Source organism: Camelina sativa, chromosome 5 (assembly GCF_030686135.1).
Source record: "Camelina sativa cultivar CO46 ecotype springtype chromosome 5, ASM3068613v1".
In the NCBI taxonomy this organism is placed as follows: domain Eukaryota; kingdom Viridiplantae; phylum Streptophyta; class Magnoliopsida; order Brassicales; family Brassicaceae; genus Camelina; species Camelina sativa.
Window position 1 is genome coordinate 2,347,505 of NC_141884.1, and position 20,966 is coordinate 2,368,470.

General features: G+C 37.1%; 5 protein-coding genes across 13 annotated transcripts; 1 reads left to right on the forward strand and 4 right to left on the reverse strand.

The window, feature by feature from the left end:
* Nucleotides 1–2,635: 2,635 nt before the first annotated feature.
* On the reverse strand, nt 2,636–6,022 carry LOC104785033 (plant UBX domain-containing protein 11). Of its 2 annotated transcripts, none has more exons than XM_087451845.1 (10): nt 5,796–6,022; nt 5,565–5,652; nt 5,322–5,374; nt 5,124–5,205; nt 4,634–4,699; nt 4,468–4,535; nt 4,141–4,359; nt 3,540–4,059; nt 3,131–3,373; nt 2,636–3,040 (listed from the first exon to the last, which is right to left on the reverse strand). In XM_087451845.1, the coding sequence occupies exons 2-10, from the start codon at nt 5,650–5,652 to the stop codon at nt 2,814–2,816; spliced, it is 1,566 nt and encodes a 521-aa protein (XP_087307971.1). In that variant the 5' UTR covers nt 5,796–6,022; the 3' UTR covers nt 2,636–2,813. The 2 variants fall into 2 exon arrangements, with proteins under 2 accessions (XP_087307971.1, XP_087307970.1); XM_087451844.1 differs by having other exon boundaries at nt 5,737–5,874.
* On the reverse strand, nt 5,986–9,678 carry LOC104785037 (putative methyltransferase PMT19). 2 transcript variants are annotated; one of them, XM_087451843.1, is made up of 7 exons: nt 9,543–9,678; nt 8,802–9,449; nt 8,473–8,683; nt 8,065–8,362; nt 7,596–7,976; nt 7,448–7,525; nt 5,986–6,294 (listed from the first exon to the last, which is right to left on the reverse strand). In XM_087451843.1, exons 2-7 carry the CDS (start codon nt 9,441–9,443, stop codon nt 6,093–6,095), a joined length of 1,812 nt encoding a protein of 603 aa, XP_087307969.1. In that variant the 5' UTR covers nt 9,444–9,449; nt 9,543–9,678; the 3' UTR covers nt 5,986–6,092. The 2 variants fall into 2 exon arrangements, with proteins under 2 accessions (XP_087307969.1, XP_010508464.2); XM_010510162.3 differs by lacking the exon at nt 9,543–9,678 and having other exon boundaries at nt 8,802–9,532.
* On the reverse strand, nt 9,625–11,975 carry LOC104785036 (ribonuclease MRP protein subunit POP4). Of its 4 annotated transcripts, none has more exons than XM_087451850.1 (8): nt 11,766–11,975; nt 11,184–11,432; nt 11,015–11,094; nt 10,668–10,930; nt 10,475–10,543; nt 10,294–10,352; nt 10,040–10,141; nt 9,625–9,943 (listed from the first exon to the last, which is right to left on the reverse strand). In XM_087451850.1, exons 2-8 carry the CDS (start codon nt 11,380–11,382, stop codon nt 9,840–9,842), a joined length of 876 nt encoding a protein of 291 aa, XP_087307976.1. In that variant the 5' UTR covers nt 11,383–11,432; nt 11,766–11,975; the 3' UTR covers nt 9,625–9,839. The 4 variants fall into 4 exon arrangements, with proteins under 4 accessions (XP_087307976.1, XP_087307974.1, XP_087307975.1 ...); XM_087451848.1 differs by having other exon boundaries at nt 10,475–10,549; nt 11,766–11,898; XM_087451849.1 differs by having other exon boundaries at nt 10,475–10,549; nt 11,782–11,893.
* Nucleotides 11,976–11,990: 15 nt separating this feature from the next.
* Nucleotides 11,991–14,515, forward strand: LOC104785035 (uncharacterized). Of its 2 annotated transcripts, none has more exons than XM_010510158.3 (7): nt 11,991–12,360; nt 12,827–13,317; nt 13,412–13,534; nt 13,624–13,762; nt 13,850–14,049; nt 14,151–14,187; nt 14,265–14,515. In XM_010510158.3, exons 1-7 carry the CDS (start codon nt 12,018–12,020, stop codon nt 14,381–14,383), a joined length of 1,452 nt encoding a protein of 483 aa, XP_010508460.2. In that variant the 5' UTR covers nt 11,991–12,017; the 3' UTR covers nt 14,384–14,515. The 2 variants fall into 2 exon arrangements, with proteins under 2 accessions (XP_010508460.2, XP_010508461.2); XM_010510159.3 differs by having other exon boundaries at nt 12,018–12,360; nt 13,853–14,049.
* LOC104785034 (clathrin interactor EPSIN 2) lies at nt 14,424–20,658 on the reverse strand. Of its 3 annotated transcripts, none has more exons than XM_010510155.3 (14): nt 19,888–20,658; nt 19,164–19,290; nt 18,989–19,040; nt 18,724–18,803; nt 18,558–18,636; nt 18,372–18,455; nt 18,107–18,252; nt 17,538–17,840; nt 17,316–17,357; nt 17,122–17,220; nt 16,855–17,048; nt 16,355–16,590; nt 15,427–16,276; nt 14,424–15,336 (listed from the first exon to the last, which is right to left on the reverse strand). In XM_010510155.3, the coding sequence occupies exons 2-14, from the start codon at nt 19,196–19,198 to the stop codon at nt 14,846–14,848; spliced, it is 2,691 nt and encodes an 896-aa protein (XP_010508457.2). In that variant the 5' UTR covers nt 19,199–19,290; nt 19,888–20,658; the 3' UTR covers nt 14,424–14,845. The 3 variants fall into 3 exon arrangements, with proteins under 3 accessions (XP_010508457.2, XP_010508458.2, XP_087307968.1); XM_010510156.3 differs by having other exon boundaries at nt 20,001–20,260; XM_087451842.1 differs by having other exon boundaries at nt 19,164–19,887; nt 20,001–20,125.
* Nucleotides 20,659–20,966: the final 308 nt, after the last annotated feature.

Sequence of the window (20,966 nt, forward strand, 5' to 3'; positions counted from 1 at the left end):
TATACAGACGCTCTCTCTAGCTCACCCTGTTTGATATTAAAATTTTTGTGATCAGATGAATTAATGACTTTGTAAACGGTAACAGGTTAAAAGTAACCGTTGTAGTTTTGTGGGAGAGCCCAATTGTATACAAATCAAACTCATCGAAAGAAAAAGGAAACCAAACCAAGACCTAAATTTCATTCTTTGTTCTTTTGAAAAAACTCGTAACCTTATTTTTGCTTATATGTAGGTTTGAAACCAGAATGCTATGTATTCTCCTTCTTCTTCGAGAAATTAAAACCCATAGGTTCGGTTCCCGAGGGCAAATGCATTCAGCAAGCTAAGCAACGTTGTGAAGTGTTGTTGGTGTTCACAACTACTAGTACTAGACATCACTTTGTACTAGACTTAAATAATAGATGTAGTAAGATAGGGAGCAGCTCATAAAGAGATGAGCTGAATAGTAAGAATAGAGAAATTGCTTCTTTCTTTTGTGTAGGATTTACTGATAAAACCGAAACATCAGGAAACAATTTGTAGCTGGGTCTGTTATCAGAACATATAAAATGTTTCATGTAGTGTAAAAAGTAAACCGGAAAAGTATAGTCAGAGCTGTTTATGTATCTATAGATCGAGACAGAGTTCAAGTTCTCTCATTTCATCGCCTGTCATTATTGTCTCCACCGCTTCCACCACCGTATTGTGTGGAGTTTCCGTTCCAGAAGGCGTTTCCATCACCAAAGGAAGCGTCATCTTCATTGTGATTCAGCGTGTGGATGTTACTTCCAATCCTCGAAGTGGTAGGTCTCCTGTTCCTAACGTTGCTCCTACCTTCTGATGGATCTTGAAAAGAGGATCCCACTTGCCCCATATTGTTTCTCAGCTCCGTATTTGGTCCTAGAGACAACAAAAAATCAGAGAATCACATTAGCAATTGCATGTTCTTACATTATAAAGGATTTTTATGAACTCACCATACTCCCACATAATATGTCACATAGCGCTTATATAAATGTTATGTGTAGCAACTCTTGTATACATTTTTAGCATAACATATAGTAGTAGTGTATTACTGAATTGGAAATAAACATTTAAAGTCGATATTGATATTTAATTAGCTTCACTTTATTTGGCTTCGTATTGAAGAAGCTATATTAGATTTTAAAGAGACGGATTAAGTAGCTTTCATGTTGTCTTGTGTGGGGATACTACCACTTGTATTTATCTCCAGTGATAGTAGTGTCTTTCAATGTGGAAATAAAAAGCTCCTCATTTATTAACAGTTGTATACTACAGAATCAATTTTGGAATTTATGTGTTATTTGTTTACAGAATCAGTGATTAATATATAAACTACCCAAACCGCGTTTATTTATCGATTTATACACAAAAAAATATATAAACTACCCAAACCGCATTTATTTATCGATTTATACGCAAGAGACCCGGTTTGTTGGTGTTTTGAGTTATTGGGATTTGAGAATAAATTTTGGACATAACCGAAGACGCTACCTGAAAATATAAATGGATTTGAAATTAATATAAAAAACATAATTATAGATTTTTAGAGGAGTTTAGTAACGTAATGAATAAATTAATTATTTAACAGTTTTATATTACATAAATATTATTTTAAATATGTATTTTTCAAAACTTGTACAAAAATTATAAAATATTTCCCTCAATTATGGTTTTATAGCTTTCTTAATTCTTTCAATAGTTTTTCCACTATCCAAATACTATGGAGGTGAAAAAAATAACATAAACACAAATAAATAATTTCAATTAATTAAAATTTGGTGCCTTAAAATATGGATATGATTATAAATATGAGAATTACAAAATATTTCATAGAATATGTAAGTTAATAAAATATGTGAAAAATTTATAAAAATAAATTTATTGTGAATAAAGAACTAACCTTTTGGTTTGAATATAAAAATTTGTATGTAAAGTTAATCACATGAATATCTGACTAGTGTGGGAATTTGTTTGTTTTTGCAGGAAGCTACACAGCAAATGCAGATTCCACTATCTTCCACAGATGTTGTAATTGGGACATCAGGTTTCAACATAATGCAAACGGAGCAACCTCTGCAGGTCTTTTTTTTAAATAGTTGTCTGAATATTTGACTAGTTAGATTAGGCTTCACTTTATTTGACTTCGTATTGAAGAAGATTAGTTAGATTTTAAAGAGACGGATTAATTGGTTTGGTTTAGTACTTTGGTTAAATTAAACCATTGTTATTTACTTAACCGTATATAGCTGTTGTATAAATACACTTAGTACAATTAACTTTTCCTTAATGAGAAATAAGATATTTTCTGAATCCTAACAAAATTTTCAAATGACTAAGTTTATATATTTTTCATTCTTGAAAATGTCATAGTATTATTAGCAAACAAAGGTGTTATTATAAAAAGTTAAGGCCATCCACACCTTTTTGTTTTTTTTTTCTATGTAAGCAATCATGGGAAATCTCAATTCCTATGTACATGCGATTGATATCTATGACGTATGGTTGTTGATCAATAATACATACTACAATAAACATGAGAGAGCCTGGAAGTTCGCGATCAAGATAATCATGTTTGGTATATCATAACGTCAATGAATTTTACTAATACAAGATATTACCTGAAATTGTTAACTTTTTGGGTTTAAAATTTTATACGAACAACTAATAAAACTGAAACATAAGGATTCATTTTGCAGTTGGTTAAACATGTAGATGCTTCATATAGAGAGTGAAGTATAAAAGGTAAATCGGAAAACTCAGAGCTGCTGTTCCTGTCACTAGTTCCAGAAGGATTTCAAGTTCTCTCATCTTCATCGCCTATCATTACCGTCACCGCCGTACTGTGTGGAGTTTCCATTCCAGAAGGCGTTTCCATCACCAAACGGAGCGTCATCTTCATCGTGATTCAGTGTATGGATGTTACTTCCAATCCGAGAAGTGGTTGGTCTCCTATTCCTAACGTTGCTCCTACCTTCTGACGGATCTTGAGAGGAGGAGCCCACTTGCCCCATATTGTTTCTCAGCTCCATATTTGGTCCTACAAACGGGAAAAGAGAGAATCAGATTAGCAATTACATGACTATTTGCATTAGAAATGATTTTATGAACTCACAATACTCCCACATACTTGATTGACGTTCTGGACCAGAGCTTGATGCGGTGGCAATACCGCCGCCAAAATATGAAAATGGGTTTGCGTAAGACAGTACTCTTCTAACATAAGCAAAGTAACCGCCACTGTTAGGGTCTGTGTTGTTGTTAGACTCAGAGTACGATGATCCTCTTTGAGAAACAGTTGCACTTTTACGCGGAATCACTACAAGTGCTTGTCTATCGAACAAACCCAGCTCCGATAGGGTCTTATCCAGATCTGCAGAGATTAAGAGTAATGGAGTTACATATCTACACTAACGTAACCTGAGCAGAAGAAAAACCAAATAGCAGAAAGCATCATCTTCCATCACGAAGCTGGTTTAAAGGTAAATATGCTTCACAAAAATTCTCAATCTATTGGATGCATAGGAGATTTTACATACCTTGGTCACTATACACCTTACGGGGGTATGGAACTGCAAGATCGTACGCACCAAGTCCGGTTGTTTGGTTACTGTTCACGTAGTCCTTGACTATTCTCAATATACTTGTCACAGAGAACTTTTCTTGAAGGCTGGCACCATCAGGCAATCGAATGTTTAAATGAACATCAGATGATTTTCTCAAAATAATTCCATCCTCTCCTTCATCCTTTGGCTTTACAGTCTCTTCTGTACACACAGATTTTACTAAATCTATGTCCCTTTCACTAGCACCTGAACTACTATCAGCTTTGTTCATCACGGTTTCCTGTTTCCTTTTTCTATCGGTAGAAGATGGAACGCTGGATGTATTATCATTTGATCTTGGGGATGCAGGACGAATTGGCTCCTTTTCTTCCTGAACATGCACAGGGGCCTCTGTCGCTCCATGTTCGACATTAGCCTTAGTTCCATCAAGAGAAGATGCTGGCTGATTATTGGTAGTATCACACAAATTACTGGGTTCTGCAGATTCTTTCCCCTGTTTTAAAACAAGGCTGCACCATGTAAGTACAACATCAAACTAAAGTAATGTGGAAATGGTTTCAGCTCCAGGGACAACCTTAACTGCAGCTGTGCTATCATTGTTTTCTTTTGTTGACGCAGATGTCACCGCTGACTTTGTCTCTGAGGGTTGAACACTAGAGGCCGTTGATGGACATGTAACTGCTGCATCTAAAGAACCACCTTCAGAAGGCAAGACATCATTAGAAGTACTGGAGGCAGGTTGCTCTGAGTTCTGTGAGGCAATTGCTGCTGAAAGGATACTTGCAGTTGTTTCCTGAATATGAGAAATTTCTAAGGCTAATGTAAGCAAAAAAAAAAAAAGAACCAATCATATGAGAAGAACACACAATACCACAAGTGAGAGGAAGTAGCTATTACGTACCTGGATATGAAGTCCTAACCATGCCTTCTCTAAACTGGACGCAAGGGCTTCAGCAGCGATAAATCCTTCTGAAAAATAGAAGGGACGAAACCGCAACATGAGCATGTTTGCTTGACTATATAATGTGTAGATTAGTAAATATATCAAACTTTACATACGGTCTTACCATTTTTCCAAACTTGTGTACCACTGAATCCAATGGCAGCTATGCAAGGAACAGATGAATATGGGTCTGGAAACTGATGTAAGGATCCCTATTCGTTTCAAACTGTTGCCTCAGTAAAACCAATAGAAAAATTGGATTACGCACACACACACACACACACTATAGTCCTAGTGTCCGAGATGGATATATCAGCTAGAGAGATAAATCACAGCAACAGAAAATTGATGAGAGGTGATTTCACCAAAAGATTCCAAACAACTCAGGGTCTATTCTTTCGAAAACTATTCTGTACTCTACCACAGACAGAGTGACACACTCCTAGAAATCATTACTTCTTCCGGATGGTAAGGGACTTGTTGGTATAGCAAAACCTACAAAGCAGATCTACAGAAGGTCTGTTCAAACGCAGCATTACTATACAATCCATACAAACAGCTTTATAAATAACTAGATCAGCTATCTTAAGTTCTCTCATAACAAGAAAGGATACATATTGCGGAGAAGTTAGTGGCGTCAACACTTCCAGCTTGGATATGCAATAAAATACAATACTTGGACAGCGACTCTGCCACCTTTACTAGGAAACATAAGACAATGTTAACGAATGAACAATAGACAATTTCAACAAAACTGAGAATACAAATCATAGAGGAAGAGAATACGTAAAGTGCAAACAAGAGAATCATACCGATGCATCAGTCCAAGTCAATCTGTTCAACTTATCCGACTCTTCATCCTCTCCTAGAATTAAAAAAAAAAAAACAAATCAATTTTACTATTAAAGATCAAAAATTTCGAGATTTAAGCTCACTATATGATAATGAATCTCTTCAATGTTGAGACTTTTTTTTTATTTAAAGTCAGATTCTTGGATGATCCTAACTCATATTCGAATTCAATACTAAATCAAAGCAAAAAATTCGAAATTTACCAGAGATGTAAACAACAAAAAGCTTCTTCTGCCCTTTGGCTTCAAATATAGCTTCTGGAACTGAACCCTTGAACGTGAGAGCTTCCATCTGTCAATCAAAGAATCCCAAATAAGCACACACGCAAGATCAATCTGAAACCTTTGAACCCTAAAATTCAGTCAAATATACAACCTGGATCCGATCAAACCAAATCAAATCAAAGGAGGAAGATACAGAGATTCACAATTCACCTTGCCCCAATTCTTAAACTCTCTCTTCACACACCAAGGACGAACGACGCAAGCTACGAGTAGAGAGATCAGACGCCGTTAAAGACTCTTTTGAGTCCGTTAAGTCTTCACAAAGCAGCCGACTAAACGCCACCGTCACAATAACGCCGTTACACGTTTATTGTATAATTGTCTCCGGGTCCATTAATTATTTTAAACATCTAAATGTTCCTTAACTTTTTAAATTGTACAATTTAAACCAAAATTAACAAATCTCACAAAGTTTGTAGTAGTGTAATAATAATACCAAAAGAGTTTTTATGTAACTGAATTGTCTACAATTAGTATAGTTCCATGATCAAAACCACTATTCTCGTCTGTATATATAGTCTCATTCCATCTCATTCGATCGGTTATAGCTTTCACTTTGATAAGAACATCAAAACGGTCTTGTATTATAACTGCACCTTCTGGTCTAAGAATCCTTTGCATCTCCAATAGTATATCAATAATGTCACATCTATCATAAGAAACAACAACAAAAGAATCATTATACGTCAATAATGTCACATGTATCATAAGTTAACAAAAGTATTTTGGAAATCTTAATTAGTTACGTCAATCTTTTGTGTTAGATCGATACTTGATTTTTGATTGATTGATTCCTTTTTTTAATTTGTCAATTTATGTTTCCATCTTCTCCAAATGTGGATTTTAACATTCAGATTTGGTGATATCATCAGGATAAAAGCAGGGAGTTTTTGTGTCGTATGTCCTACTTGGAGGTACAAATTCATGAGAATAAACAGGTATTTCATTTACTTATGTCTTTCTTTCTTGCTAGAAAATTACAATCTTCTTTACCATATTTGATTGATTGTTTTCTTTAATTTTAGAGAGGAGTATTTGTGGGTGGATTACAAGAACAAGTTGTTGTAAGTTCAAAACTAAATAATTTCTGATGATAGCTCAAATACAGTATCAATACAAAATATGTACAGTAAAACCTCTATAAATTAATAATGTTATGACCATGACATTTTATTAATTTATTTATAAATTAATATTATAGATTTACACTATTATTAGTTTATAGATAATTGTTTAATTTTTAAAAAATTATGAATTGAGATAATTTTAGCTAAATAAGATTAGACATGTTATACATTTTATGGTTTTGAAACTCAATTTTTAATATTTAGAAATATATTATTGACAATAAATTACAAATACTATTAAAAATTTCACTTATATACATGACATAAATTCAAATTATGAATAATACCATCAATTATCGTATTTTAATAGCCTATAAAAAATTAAAATTAAAATGATGTATATCTACAAAAAAAACTTTAAAAAAATTTAGCTACTTTTATGAAATGTTATAAAGTATTTTATATCATTATAATTTGAAAATACAACATAACAATTATTTTTTAGATATGAGTTTTTTTAGGAGAAAAATCAAAAATTTAAAGCATACATTATTATATTAGCATATATATATATATATGTAAGTTTACATAATCATTAATTTATGGTATTATTAGGACCATATTTTACATAGGAATTTTTAAAAAAATTATATTATTGTCTTATCAAATTTATTAATTTATAGTTTATAGAGGTTTTATGTATATCAAAGTTTTCAAGTGACCGACGGATCTTACTTGTCTACGTACAAACTGAACACACCATTGGCATGAATCAGATCATATGTTCGAGGGTATGTAGAGAAAGCTTCACACCTGAAAGAATCGAAAAAAAGTATAAGAAGGTCCAGTTAGATATAATATATGAACGTTTTGAGTGTTTTACCAGTTCATGTAAGTTCCAATGAGACCACGATCGTACACAACACCGAGTGTATTTGGTTTAAGATCAAATGGAACCACATTCATAACCCACATTGGATATTTGTTCAAGGCTGTAGCGAAACCACCTAATCCAGCGTTCATATCCATGATGTTTCTGTATTTCCCATTGCTGAGAAACTTTAACTTGGTGTCATAGTACAAAACTCTTCTTTGCCACAGGTTAGTGTCAGCTTTGAAGCTGGCAATAGTTGTTCCCTGTATCGACCCTGTTATAATTCGTTGAGGCACTTGGTTTAGTCTCGCTGGCCAGTTTCTGAGAACGGTCTTGTGTGTGTCGTTGACATCTGAAATGGGAGTGATGCAAGGCTTCATCTCTTTGTACCTATTATCACAAAAGATGCAACTTAATCAACCTTACAGCTTCTAAAGATGCAGAGGAAAACGTACAGATTTGGAGAAAGTAAGGTCACCATGCAGCATCATGATCATTAGAAGAGCAGAATCCAGGAAACTTAAGAGATTGTAGCCTTTGTCTACACTGCAAATGATTAGAAGGCTTTCTCCAAATGACAACCGGGTAACTTTCAGCAATCTTCACCCAACAAAGTCTTCTAAAAACATCATTTAGTTGCTCCATCTGGTTCTGCAACTCCTTGGAATCTCTCTTCTGATTCTTGGATTTAACCTTTGATGTTACTGGTGGTCCAGACAGCACCCAATATCCATCAGGACGTAGGACACGATCCACCTCCATCAAGTAAAGTCCATCTGGATAAAATGTTCTCTTTTTCAGTATCAGAAGCAGAGTAAACCAAGCAAGGGATCCAAAAGACAGTGAAATAAATCAGATAAACATGTGTATATTAATATACACGCACCATAAGCAGTCCAATTGACAAGGCATCTAGAACAATGGACCATGTCGAAAGAGCTCGACGGGTAAGGCAGCTTATAAGTGCTTAGAACACCGAGCATAGCAGGGAGTCCACGTTCTAATGCGAACTGAACTTGAGCCTCGTGTATATCCCTCGGTGCAATGGACATTGTCAAGATGTTATAGTTCAACAGAAAGGCTCCAAAACTCGCTACCTGACATTCGAGCACAACAAAAAAACTAGATGAATCCATAGTAATCGAGAGTACTAATACTGCAGTATAATATCAAGATTAGTTAAGTTCTGGTGTCTATTCATGTAACTGAACTCACACCACATCCAATATCTAGAACTGTCCTGATACTCCCAGAAGCCAAAGGCAAAACACTCAGAATCACATCAACATAGTCCTTCACACCACCGGGAAAGGAAGTCCCGCCTCCGGGGAAAACAAAGCGGTCTCTTTCAAGCCTAACCCAGTTTTGAGACTTTTTAAACTCAGCTAGCTTTTTGAATGGAACATTCTTGAACCAAGCATAGCTTCTACTTTCAGGCCAAGGAAAAGGCGTTTTGTAGCCAGAGGGCTTTTGGACCAAGCACCTGAACTTCTCTTGAGCCAAGTCAGGACAGTGCCTCTCCCTCCGGTAGTGTCTCTCAATGCTGTACTGTCGTGCTGTTGATGGATCGTGGCAGGGCAAGTAGTTGGTGAAGTTTTTGGGACAGGCTGGAAAGTAAGGTGATGATGATGTTGATGGTGGTGGTGATGGTGATCGGTTTTCTGAAGTTTTTGGAAGGGAGGAGTAATGGGAAATGGAAGGTACTTGAAGCTGGGGAGGATGGTGAGGATCTTGGGGAGAGATGGTGATGGTTCTGATAGTGGTGAGGATGTAATAGAGAGAGAAGAATAACACTGGAGTGAAGAAGAAGAATAGACGCTTAGGACAGGGCTTGGGCAAGTGTTGTGATGGATTCATCCTCTTCTGCAATTAGGTTTCAAAAAATTTCAGAGCTGGAGAGAGAGAGAGAACAGTGATGTGAAGTATTATTGTTTATAATTAAGAAGTCAGACCCACCTTGTTTTCTGAAATGGAATCTTCAACTATACTCGTCTTTATTAGTGGCTCCTAGATGGATTTCTGAGATTTAAGCACTCAGTTTCTAATAGTAATAAATTAACAATAATAGTAGTATAATTTACAGAGGAGGATTCATACAAAGATCAAAAGATTAAGAAAATTTATCAGAATTAGGTAAATAAAGAAAGATCTAAAGCAAAATCTTGTGAGACTAGGATGCTTCTGTGGTCATCAACGGTTGCTGCTTTACTACGAGCAAGAGAGAAAAAACGAGAGCTTCATTGTAGCAATCAATCACCGTTGAACAATATTGTCTCTTGAAATAAACTTGTCCCCAAGTAAAGTAATTTTCCAGCAGTCGAGTTGGATGATGAAGACAGAGTGCTTCTTAGGTACAACTGTATCAGATTGATTACAATAACTAAGTTAAGTGTTGAGGCTTGGGAACATAATATATATTTTGACAAATAAATGGTGAAAAAGCTTTATGATACCTCTAAATTTGTCGTCTCTTGTGATCATTCCAAATGTTTCGGATGTCTCACGCACCATGATGCCTTGCACACCAATGAGTGATGCTATCTTACACTCAGCAACTGTCACAAGTAATACAGGTTCCTGGATTAGTAGGAGGAAATATATAAATTCATTTGATAGTTTCTGGACTAGTCTAACGGTGTGCTTAAGCGTTGTATTATGAAAATGAGAGCCGAAAGATCAATAGATTTGTGAAAGAATGTAGGATTACCAAACATGAAAGCACCATGAAGATCTGCTGAGAGAAGAGTTGGAGCTAATTGAATCTTCCTGCAAAAGGTAGATTGTAAATAATGATGACCAACCAAGCTTAATATCACAACCCCTCGGTTTGTTTCGTATAACAAGCACATAGTTTGAATTAGTATTTGGTAATCAGATAAGTAGCTTACCCGGTCACCTTGATGAGTTGTGTCATGTAACTTTCCCACATACCATGCATTGGCTTAAACAAATCAAACCTGCACCTCCAAACACAAGTGAACGAGTAAACATTTAAAGTCTGTTAAGAGTACCAAAAATAGTAGAGTCAGACACACATGGTGAGCCAGATCAATCTCTGTGATTGCAAAAAAAGAAACTCACTTTTGGAGATCTTTAGGCATATGCAAAGCACCAGACTTCTTGAGTCGCTTCATAGACATACGGCTCTTAGAACGTTTTGAATCCTTCAGTGATGCCTTTTTAGAACCAGAGGCTGAAGGACGCGACTGTACAAAATTATCAAGGAGAATATAGTTATCCAGCTTCACACTTTTCGAACCTTGCAAGTACTTTTGAGCAGAGTCACCGCTTCGAAGAAGGTTATGCAAAACCTTGTCAACTATAGTTCCCTTTGCACTAGAAAACTGAATTACAAAAACCACTATAAGAAACCTTATCTCAAATCGTAAGGAAGACGACAGTGGGTTTGATCAAGAATCTGAATTTACCTTAACATTGGTTGCCAACAAATTCTCATCAACGGGATGGGACAGTTTTGTATATGCAACATAATCATCCTCCTTCGGATCTACAAAAAAACAAATGTTCCATCAGAATCATGCTTATGAGTTTGTAACTGAACTCCAAATTAAGAGTTTGTGTAGTGAACCATCAAACCTTTTTTAATTGAAGTCTTTGAGGGAGTAGGTAGTGAATCAGCTTGAAGTGGTTGTTTTGAAGAGACTTGTACATCAGATGTTCCCTTCTTGTCTTTCTCATTCTTCTGTTGTTGTTGAGCTTTTGCAACAGCAAGTCTTCTTTCCATAGCTGCCATTGCCCATCTTGCCTGATCATGCACAACCGTCTCTGTACCCATTGCAGTCAGATAGTCCCTGTATCTGATTACTGATACGCAAAATTACGCAACTAAACAAGAGAGAAGACGAACTTAATTAGAACTTTTCAATCTCTCAAACCTAGAAACAGCAGTAAAATCAAATCAGGGAATGAAAGTACAAATCTTGCGGCAAAAATTCATCTACGAAGTTGTATGTTCCATAGAATTAGGAGCTAAAGGATATTGAAACAAGTACTGAGTTTTTTCAATCACGGCGACCTTTAAGAGACGAGAGTTACACCAAACTTAACTAAATTCAATCCAAACACTAAGAATCTATAAAGCTCAATTTTGAATACTCGAAACGCAATTAATCAATACAAAATCAATGAAACCGAAGGCTTCCAAAAAAAAAAACCCACGAAATCAAGGGTGGACCGTTAAAGGTGAGACCGACGATGCACGGCGAGCTAAACTCCTCCTCTGAAGTCGGCCGATGTATTGAAATTGAAGAAGATAGGAGATGATCACGTGAACCCTAAAAAAACTCACGTGACATGGTTTAGTCTTCTTTTAAAAAAAATTGATATTCAATCTGGTTCGGTCTGTTTCGGTTTAGTCCAACTACTTCTCTCCTTTTTGATCAATTTCGTTATTTTGATCAGTATCCATCAATGGCGGCACTAAGCTTTTGCAGCTCTTCTCCACCTCGAATTCTTCATAAACAATCTAAACCAAGCCTATTCCATCCGGATTCTAAACTTTTTACACCTTTGTGTTTCACTTCCGTCGGAGCATCATCTCCGAAACCACTCTCTGTCTCGAGACGATTTCGTGTCTCCGTTAACTCCACCGCAGTTTCCAACTCATCGGGAAACGAGAATTCACCATCTTCTCCGGCGAAGAAGCTAAGGGAGATTATGAAATCCCCTGGTGTTCTTCAGGGTCCTTGTTGCTTCGATGCTCTTAGTGCCAAACTCATCGAGCGAGCTGGATTCCCCTACTGCATCACCTCTGGTAATCATCGATCATTGATGAATTTTCTAAAACCAAATCTTGAAAATTTGTATCTGCTTATTACCTATTGTTGGTTGGTTGTGTTCTGATAGAATGGTCTCTCTTCAAAGCTAAGAGAATGTGTAAAACACACACAACAAACACGTTTCTTTTTGTCAAATCAAAGTCTATTCCATTAACGTGACATTGAAGTCTTTAAATACACAAACGAAACAAAACAGATTGATAACTAACCCTAGAAACAAGGAACATAATTAATAAAATGGGAATATGGAATCGTGGAGTTGATACCTTAAAACTAAGCATTTGTTTTTCTTTTCTCTTCTCTGGTTTGGTTCGGTTATTATGATCTTATCATGTTCTGCTTAAAGTTCAACACTTTACAAAGCTCTATAGCTTCACTGAATTAGATTAGAAAAGAGTTTGATTTTTTTCTTTCTTTTCTGATATCTGTTTATGCCAATAGGGTTCTCAATTTCAGCGGCTAGGCTTGGTTTACCGGATAAAGGACTTATTTCTTACGGAGAAATGATTGATCAAGGTCAACAAATTACTCAATCTGTTACTATTCCCGTGATTGGAGACGGTGGCAGTGGATACGCTAATGCTATGCATGTTAAGAGAACCGTTAAGGGATATATCAAAGCTGGTTTTGCTGGAATTATCATCAATGATCAGGTTTGTAGTGGTGATACTGTGAGTGAGAGAAGAAGAGTGGTTTCTAGAGAGGAAGCTGTGATGCGTATTAAAGCTGCGGTTGATGCACGTAGAGAGTGTGATTCTGACATTGTCATTGTAGCTCAAACTGATTCCCGAGAAGCCATATCTTTAGAGGAATCGTTGGTTAGGGCAAGAGCTTTTACTGATGCTGGAGCTGATGTTCTCTCCATTGATTCTCTTGTTTCTAGGGACGAGATGAAAGCGTTCTGCAATGTCTATCCACTAGTTCCTAAATTGGTAACTTCACTTTGCGCTAGAAGAGACTTTTCTCTATCTTGATACATATACTCGGTAAATATGAAGATAACATTTTTGTGGTTTTTATGTGTAGGCTAATATGCTAGAAAGTGGAGGGAAAATTCCGATACTAAACCCGCTTGAGCTAGAAGAGATTGGGTTTAAGCTAGTGGTGTATCCAATCTCATTGATTGGGGTATCTATTCAAGCAATGCAGGTGACAAATCTTTCTGCTTCTGCCAATAGTAGTGTGTAACCTCACCGTGTTGGCAAAGAGACTTTAAAAACTTTGTGGAACTTTTGCAGGATGCTCTATTGGCAATTAAGGGTGGTCGAATTCCTCCACCAGGAAGCATGGCGTCTTTAGAAGAAATCGATGAGATTCTTGGTTTTAATACATACCAGGAGGAAGAGAGACGGTACGCTACATCCTCATCAGATAGAGGTGAGACATGAAAATCTTCAGCCCTATGTATCATCTTTGGTGGGAAATATCAAATCAATAGCTAAATCTGTGTTTTTACTTTTCAAGAAGCTAGCAGCAATAGCGTCTATGATTATCAACGGGAGGCTCAAGATGATTCAGAACAGAGAGAGGACCCGATTGTTGAAGTCATAACACCTGAGGTTTATAATGAACCAAGAAACCCCTTTTCGAGGATCTGGTCACGATCTCTGAGGATCAAAATCATCGGACGCGATGGGTTTGAGAAACTAGATGTCAGAATTCCGGTGAGTAGATTTTCAAAACTGATGTCAAAATTCTGGTAACTGCAAACCATTTTTCCTGTTTTATCTGAACTGATGCAAAACTTGTCTAATGGTTGGACCAGGCTGGATTCTTGGAAGGTGTCACCAACATTGTTCCAGGTAAGGCAAAGCCTCAAGTTATTATTCTGTTTCAGTTTTCTTATGCGTAGTTACTGACAGACCCTGAAATTTTGCAGCTTTAGGAGGCGTGAACTTGAAGCAATTGATGGACAATGCAGCCGATGAAGTCGGAGGGAAACTTTTGTTAGATTTTAAAGACACTGCTGGCGACAGAATCCAAGTCTTTCTGGAATGACACACACGTAGTCAAAAAAACATTTAAATAGAGAGAACAAAATGAAAAATATTTTATTTGTTCCGTGAATGAAATATTGTTGTACACATCCTTCAAAATAAAGAAAAAAGAAGTAAACGTGTATATATCAAATTATATGCATATAACAAAAAGGGCAGACCCGAGCAAGGTTTGCCACTCTCACCGGTACAAATTTCACAACAAACTCTCGATTAGGTCCGTACTAGAAGAAAAAAATAAAAATGAATATAATTGAAGATTGAGGCAAGAACAGAGAAGCAAATTCGTGGAGCCGTGTGTTGTCGAGATGAATAATGTAACCTGAGAGTACTTCCGTGAAGCGGCTGGCCAATCCGTCTACTTTTTATCGAATGATATTACATACCCGAGAGTAAAGAAAAGCACTGAACAACGGAACCCTGATTCTACAAATGAAGTCAGTGCGTAATGTTTGGCTTGATCTTACCGGTATCCACCACCATAGGATTGTTGAGGGTTGTTGTAACCGCCTTGACCCATCATCGGATTGTAGTTGTTGCCAGGCACGTTTGGGCCACGGACCATCCCTGGGTTTTGTTGTTGCATCGGATAGCCTTGGCCATATCCTCCCATATTCATGTTCATGCCAGGTCCCAATCCCATACCCATAGGTTGGTTTTGATTCATTCCGACCCCCATACCCATACCCATACCCAAGGGTTGGTTTTGGTTCATACCTCCATAGCTACCAACACCCATTCCTCCACCCATGGGCATGCCGGAGCCAGTCATTGGATTAGGCGGAGGTCTCATTGCGGTTGCACCGGAACGCCCTAAGCCAGTGCCTGATCCCATGGCTTTACCCATGTTGATAGTAGATGTTGCTGGTGTGTTTGTTGGTTTCTCCAGCCGTTTATCTCTCCTGTTGATCGCCTCGAAGTCAACTCCTATGTCTGCCAATGGATTTGTTTTAGCTGGCATGAGTAGAAAGAAAAGAAAAAATTGTTAGAAAGTATGCTGAAAACTGGGTTTGATCCAAAATGGTTTGGCGAAATCTATCTTACGTCCAGATATGTTAAAGTTAACAAGCCCCCTGCTCAATGTGTCTGCCCAAACTGATGATTTTGGTTCAAACTTTTTCTGAGGCGGAGGAACAATCTCAATTGCTCCTGTTAAAGGTGTGAGATCTGGATGAGATGATGATGACGTCAAGGAATTTGGCCCAGCTTGTGAAAACATGTCCCCCATGACATTGTTGTTCCCTTGCAGAGTAACAGGTCCAGATTGAGTTCGTTGAGGACCATGGGAAGGCGGCATTCCATGACCCTGGTGTGCCATGAACTGACCAGCTGGTCCACTTGGGGTAGAGTAAGGAGTTTGTGAGCTTGATGAAGTGGCAGTAAATGAATTTTGTGAGCCCGGCTGGTGCATGAAGCCTCCACTGTTAAACGGCATGGCTCCAGTCATATTTTGAGAATGAGGAACCATGTTATATGGTTGTACAGCTTGTCCAAACGGAGTTTGTCCGGGCTGGTTTGGAGCTGTAGATACTGTTGGCTGAGAATGAAAGCCTTCGTACATGTTGTTTCCACTGCGAGGAAACTGAGATGTTGGTATTGAAGGACCAGATTGTTGAGGGAGTGAAACTGGAGGTCCAGATGGTGGGAGAATGCCAGCAAGAATATCAATATCACTCTGAGATGTAGCAAACTGCTCTTGAGGAAAACCTGGTGAGTTTGATGAAGGTTGCACATTCTGAGAAGCAGGATCAGGATTGGCAACGGCCGAGAATGAGTCTCCAAAGCCAAAGTTATGAGCAGTATCAGGAGCTCCAAAATTCTGCTGTGGGGTTGAGTCGTCGTCAGTAGAAGTGAAGGCTTTGAAAGGAGAGTCACCAAATGGGTCATCAAATGACTGCACAATCCAAACACCAGTCATCAATAACCATAGGAAACCACTATAATCTTCAGAGTCCAAGCTCAGTGTATATACCTGAGTTGATGGCTGAGATGTAGAAAACGATGGAGCTGGACCATCGTTTACTTGTCCATTGGTTTCAACGGAGGTAGAATCAGCTGGTACAATGGCCAATGCGTTTGATGAAAATACGTCTGCAAGGGAGCCAAGCAAGTCCATCTCAACACTGTTCGAGGCGGGAGGGGCAGACATAGAAGCAACAGTTGGAGGATCTGTAACACCATCTGTAGATACATATGCTGGAGGGCCAGCTGGAAAAGTAAAGAAACACAACGCCCACACTTAGAACAAGCAGAGTTTGATAAGATAGAAATTTACAATACAATCATCCACCCTCCAGTTAAGTGCCTTGAAACATTTACTAAATTAGTTATTGAATAAGATTTTCTGATTTATCAATGAACATTAATCTCTATGCAGCCGAGGAGTTTGAAAGACAACGAAAAACTAAGAAAAGATCTCAAGATATAACAAAATAGAAACGAATGAGTTGCAAAACTTAGAGTTCTCTGTACCTGAAAACGCACCACGTGGATCAAATTCATCAAAAGTCTCAACTTTCTGAGAAGGTGATTCATTAACAAAAGTAACAGGTTTATTGTCTGTGCTGGGTCCAGTAGAAGGAGAACCAGCCCCTGGAGCAGTAGCTTGAGGAGGAGGAGGAGAAGCAGCTCCTGGCGCAGTAACTTGTGGGGTCTCCCCACCATCCCTGGCATATAAAGATTCATCAGCACCAATAAAAACCAAAGTAGCTCTAAATTTACAAAGTAGAAAATTATCACCTTTCACTGTATACAGGGCTGCGTGATTCATTGACAGCTTCTTCATAACTGGGTGGGGCGCCAATATTTTGTTCAGAAAACTTCCTCTCGAGCCGCCCTCTATCATATAATATTATAATCCGGAAAGAATGTGAGATGAGTTGAAATACAATAAAAGAAGGCCTAAACTTCAGCAGAAACATATCGGAAATTACCTCCCATCCTGAGAATTGTCATCAGCTCGAGCACCACTGCCCCTACAGGACAAAAAGGAGTGTTTCATTTAAAAATTACGTCGTGCTTTTTTCTTAATCAAAGACATCTACGCTATGATTCAAAATCAATATGTTCCATCCAAATTTTGATTAATTTTCAAAGTTGTTCCACTTCATTTTTTATATCAGGTTAGGCGAGTTCAACTTAAATTCAAACATTACCGTGATGAAGAATGGCCATCATCCTCCCTCTCCCTTTCCGAACTCCTACCTCGTGACCCATAGTTATCAACACTTCTGCTCCTACCCCTGTAATCATCATCCCTATTACCATCTCTTCCATACCGGTCTTCAGAGTCTCTGGAATAACGATCTCCATCACGACTATTTCTATCATCATCTCTGTAACCATATTCTCTTTCTCTTCCATAACTACTTCGCTCTTCATCCCGGCTTCCATAATCATATTTGTCCCCATATCCGCCTGAAGGCTTATACATTCCACCTGGTGCTGAGCTGCGGTACCTGTTATAAAATAATGTCAGATTGATATGTTGCAGCATAAATCGAATGAACTAAAAGAGATGTCTTTTTCTTTTCTCTGAGTATGAAAAACTTTCAAAAATCAGAAGCTAATGTTGTACTGTAAAGGGCCACCACTACAAATTAATAGACTACTGAGAGGCATAATAATAGTTGTAAGTCACTAGCCACATGAAATCAAACGAGTGTCCAGCAAGAGAGGAAACTATCCAGCAGTTCCAGAAAGATACAATGACAGCCAAACTTACTTATCTCTATTAGCAGCAGCCTTCTGTCTGACTTCGGCTATTCTTTCTTTGTCATTCACCAAAGCCACCAGGCTCTGTGATTTCTTCCTAACATTGCTTCCTTGATCTCTACCACCGGAATCAATATACTGAAAGTCGGACAATGTCTGCCACAAGGAACAGGGACATAATATATGAGTAAGTAAGATTAGTCATATATCCAGCAAAAAAGGGTTCTCTTGATGATGAATACTTCCAAAATAAATTTACTCTAGGTGGTCATTACCGAAATTTGATATGCACGTTCTCTAATCTCGTCTATAACACGTTCTGATCCATGGCCTACCATGTATTCCAAAACTGTCAAAGCCTGAAAAAGAGAGAGAAGAGGTAAACAACAGGAAATACTTTCGTCATTGCGACAGAAATTCAAAAGAAATTAAGCCAGCAAGGCATTTACAATACTGTTTACCTTATAGACATGCCGCCAGTTTTTTCCAGTGTCACTAAGGCGTTTCCATATGACCCCCATGATCAGCTGGTATTCATGACTGCAAATAGAAGTAACATTTTTATAATTCCTGTGCAACGTAAAAACTACAGCAGAATATAAGCAGTTGGAAGGTGGTCGTAGTTACTAATTTCTAGAAGCTTGAGCAAGATCAGCAAGAAGTGATCCATGTGGACCCCATGGCTCATTGCTAGTAGCATCTAGCACCTGAAAAGGAGAAAGCAGAGGCAAGACAGGAAAAATATGTTGGACATCTAGCTTTAAATTATTCAGCAAAGACGATGAGTGCAACCAAGAACAATCAAACCAGTAACAAAATCTCGGCTTCAGCAGAATTTCAATAAAAACAAAAAAGAACAAAAACAGAAGAAGAAGCAAAGAGCATCCTATACCTTCTGTTCTACTCCAGGAACTTTGAGCACTTTCTTGTTGACCTCTCTCTTACTGAATAAAATAAACGGAACATAAAATTAAGCATCGTCTATGGAAAAGTAAATAAAACAAAACACACACAGAGATTGACATTGAGAAAACTCATTTCATTATCGGGGAGACTAGAATGCTTACAGGTCTCTGACAGTTTGGCCGAAGACTTTCTTCATCTTCGTATATGTTCCACGAACAAATGTATCTTTTTAAACGCCTTCTATGGAGTCAGTCCGTTGTAAGACTAGTATAAGCACCTTTTTTTTAGCTGTCAACATCCCAAAGAAAGACATATATATATATATATATATATATATATCACCACAAATGTATAGGACAAAGAAAAACAAACAAACACCATTCAAAATGAATCAATCTTCAGCATAACCTCACATTTTTATCAACGTATGAATCCAATTACACACACACACACAATCGTAAGAGCCAATAATACATCAAATCCATTGAATTGAGGAACGAGACACACAGAAAAAAAAAAAAAAAAAAACAAATCAATCAGCAATGATCGAATCATCTTTGTTCAGATTCAAACTAAACATCCTAAGAAAATTACAAAATCGCCAGCTCGCATCAAACGAATTGAACTTTTATTAAAAAAAAGTGCGAGTCCTAAGCAATCGCAAAATTCAGAAGGTAACGAAGCTCCCAGAAGATCTCGTAAGCTAATAAAATATCCCAAAACAGACGTCCACAAAATAAGCTCGCATCACATCAAGATGAAAATTGAAAACCCAAGCGGAAAATTCCAAAATGGAAACACATAGATCTAAAAAAAATAAGAATCAATGAGACCGAAAAAAAAAAAGAAAAAAAAGAATCTGTTCTTTTAAAAAGAAGCGAGTACCTGCAGAAATGTAAAAAACTTGATCAGAATCGGATCTGTGAGGGAGAGAGGTAACAGATAGATAAAGACGATGAAGAAACGCTTTGGAAGGAAGATGAGATTGTCTCCTCCACCTTCTTGCCTGCGTTTTAGCTTTTTCCAAACTTTGGCTCCGATCCTCTCTCTAGAAAATTTCCGAGTTAGAAAGAGAGAGAGAGGAAGACACAGCAGCCAGCCAGGAAGGAAATTTCAATAGATTAATTTTAAAAAATATAAAATGGAAAGAAAAAGAAAAAAAGTGAGAAAAAATATAAAAATAAAAATAATAATAATAAGACAGCGCAACTAATAAAACACGGAGAATATTATTATTAAGCAAAAAGGCTCTCTCCAAATCATTCATTCATACTTGTATAAATTGTATGTTCAGTGTTTCATTAGAGATAAAAAAAAAAAAATCAAAATCACAGCTGTTTCTTCTTCATCTTCCCATTATTTTTTTTTTTAATTTGAGTTACTTTGGTCTCTGCACGTTTTATAAGTTTTTCCATTCTCATTTTTACAGTTTGCTTTATTCTAACTTTTTTTTTGTGTGACACAATTATTCTTTTCTCTTCTTATTTTATCTTGTGGAGTAGGAAGCTGCTATACCATATAGTAGTAGAACAAATGTTGTCCATAGCTTTCATTGAAGTTTAACATTCATAATTATCATATTCTCTATAAATAATTTTTATCAATCAAATTACTCATTATCAATTAAAGAAAAATGACGGTGACAAAAATAAAAAAGTCGGAGGCAAATAAATAGTACCAAATACACGTTTTAGTCAAACGGGCCTCAAATTCCCATCAGCCCAACAACGTACAACTACTCCATTTTTTAGGTTTCCATATGCTTTGGTTCCATTTTTTCGTTTAAATTAGGTATTATAACCTAAAAACAAGTTTGATATGAATTTTTTTTCAACAAGTTTATATTTTATTTTAGTGTGTATGTTGGGTCCAATTTTGGTTTTGTATTCACCATATTTTTTATTTTATTTTTTAAAAGGAATCAAACAAACATCCGAAAGTAAAAGAGAATAGGTGGAAATTAG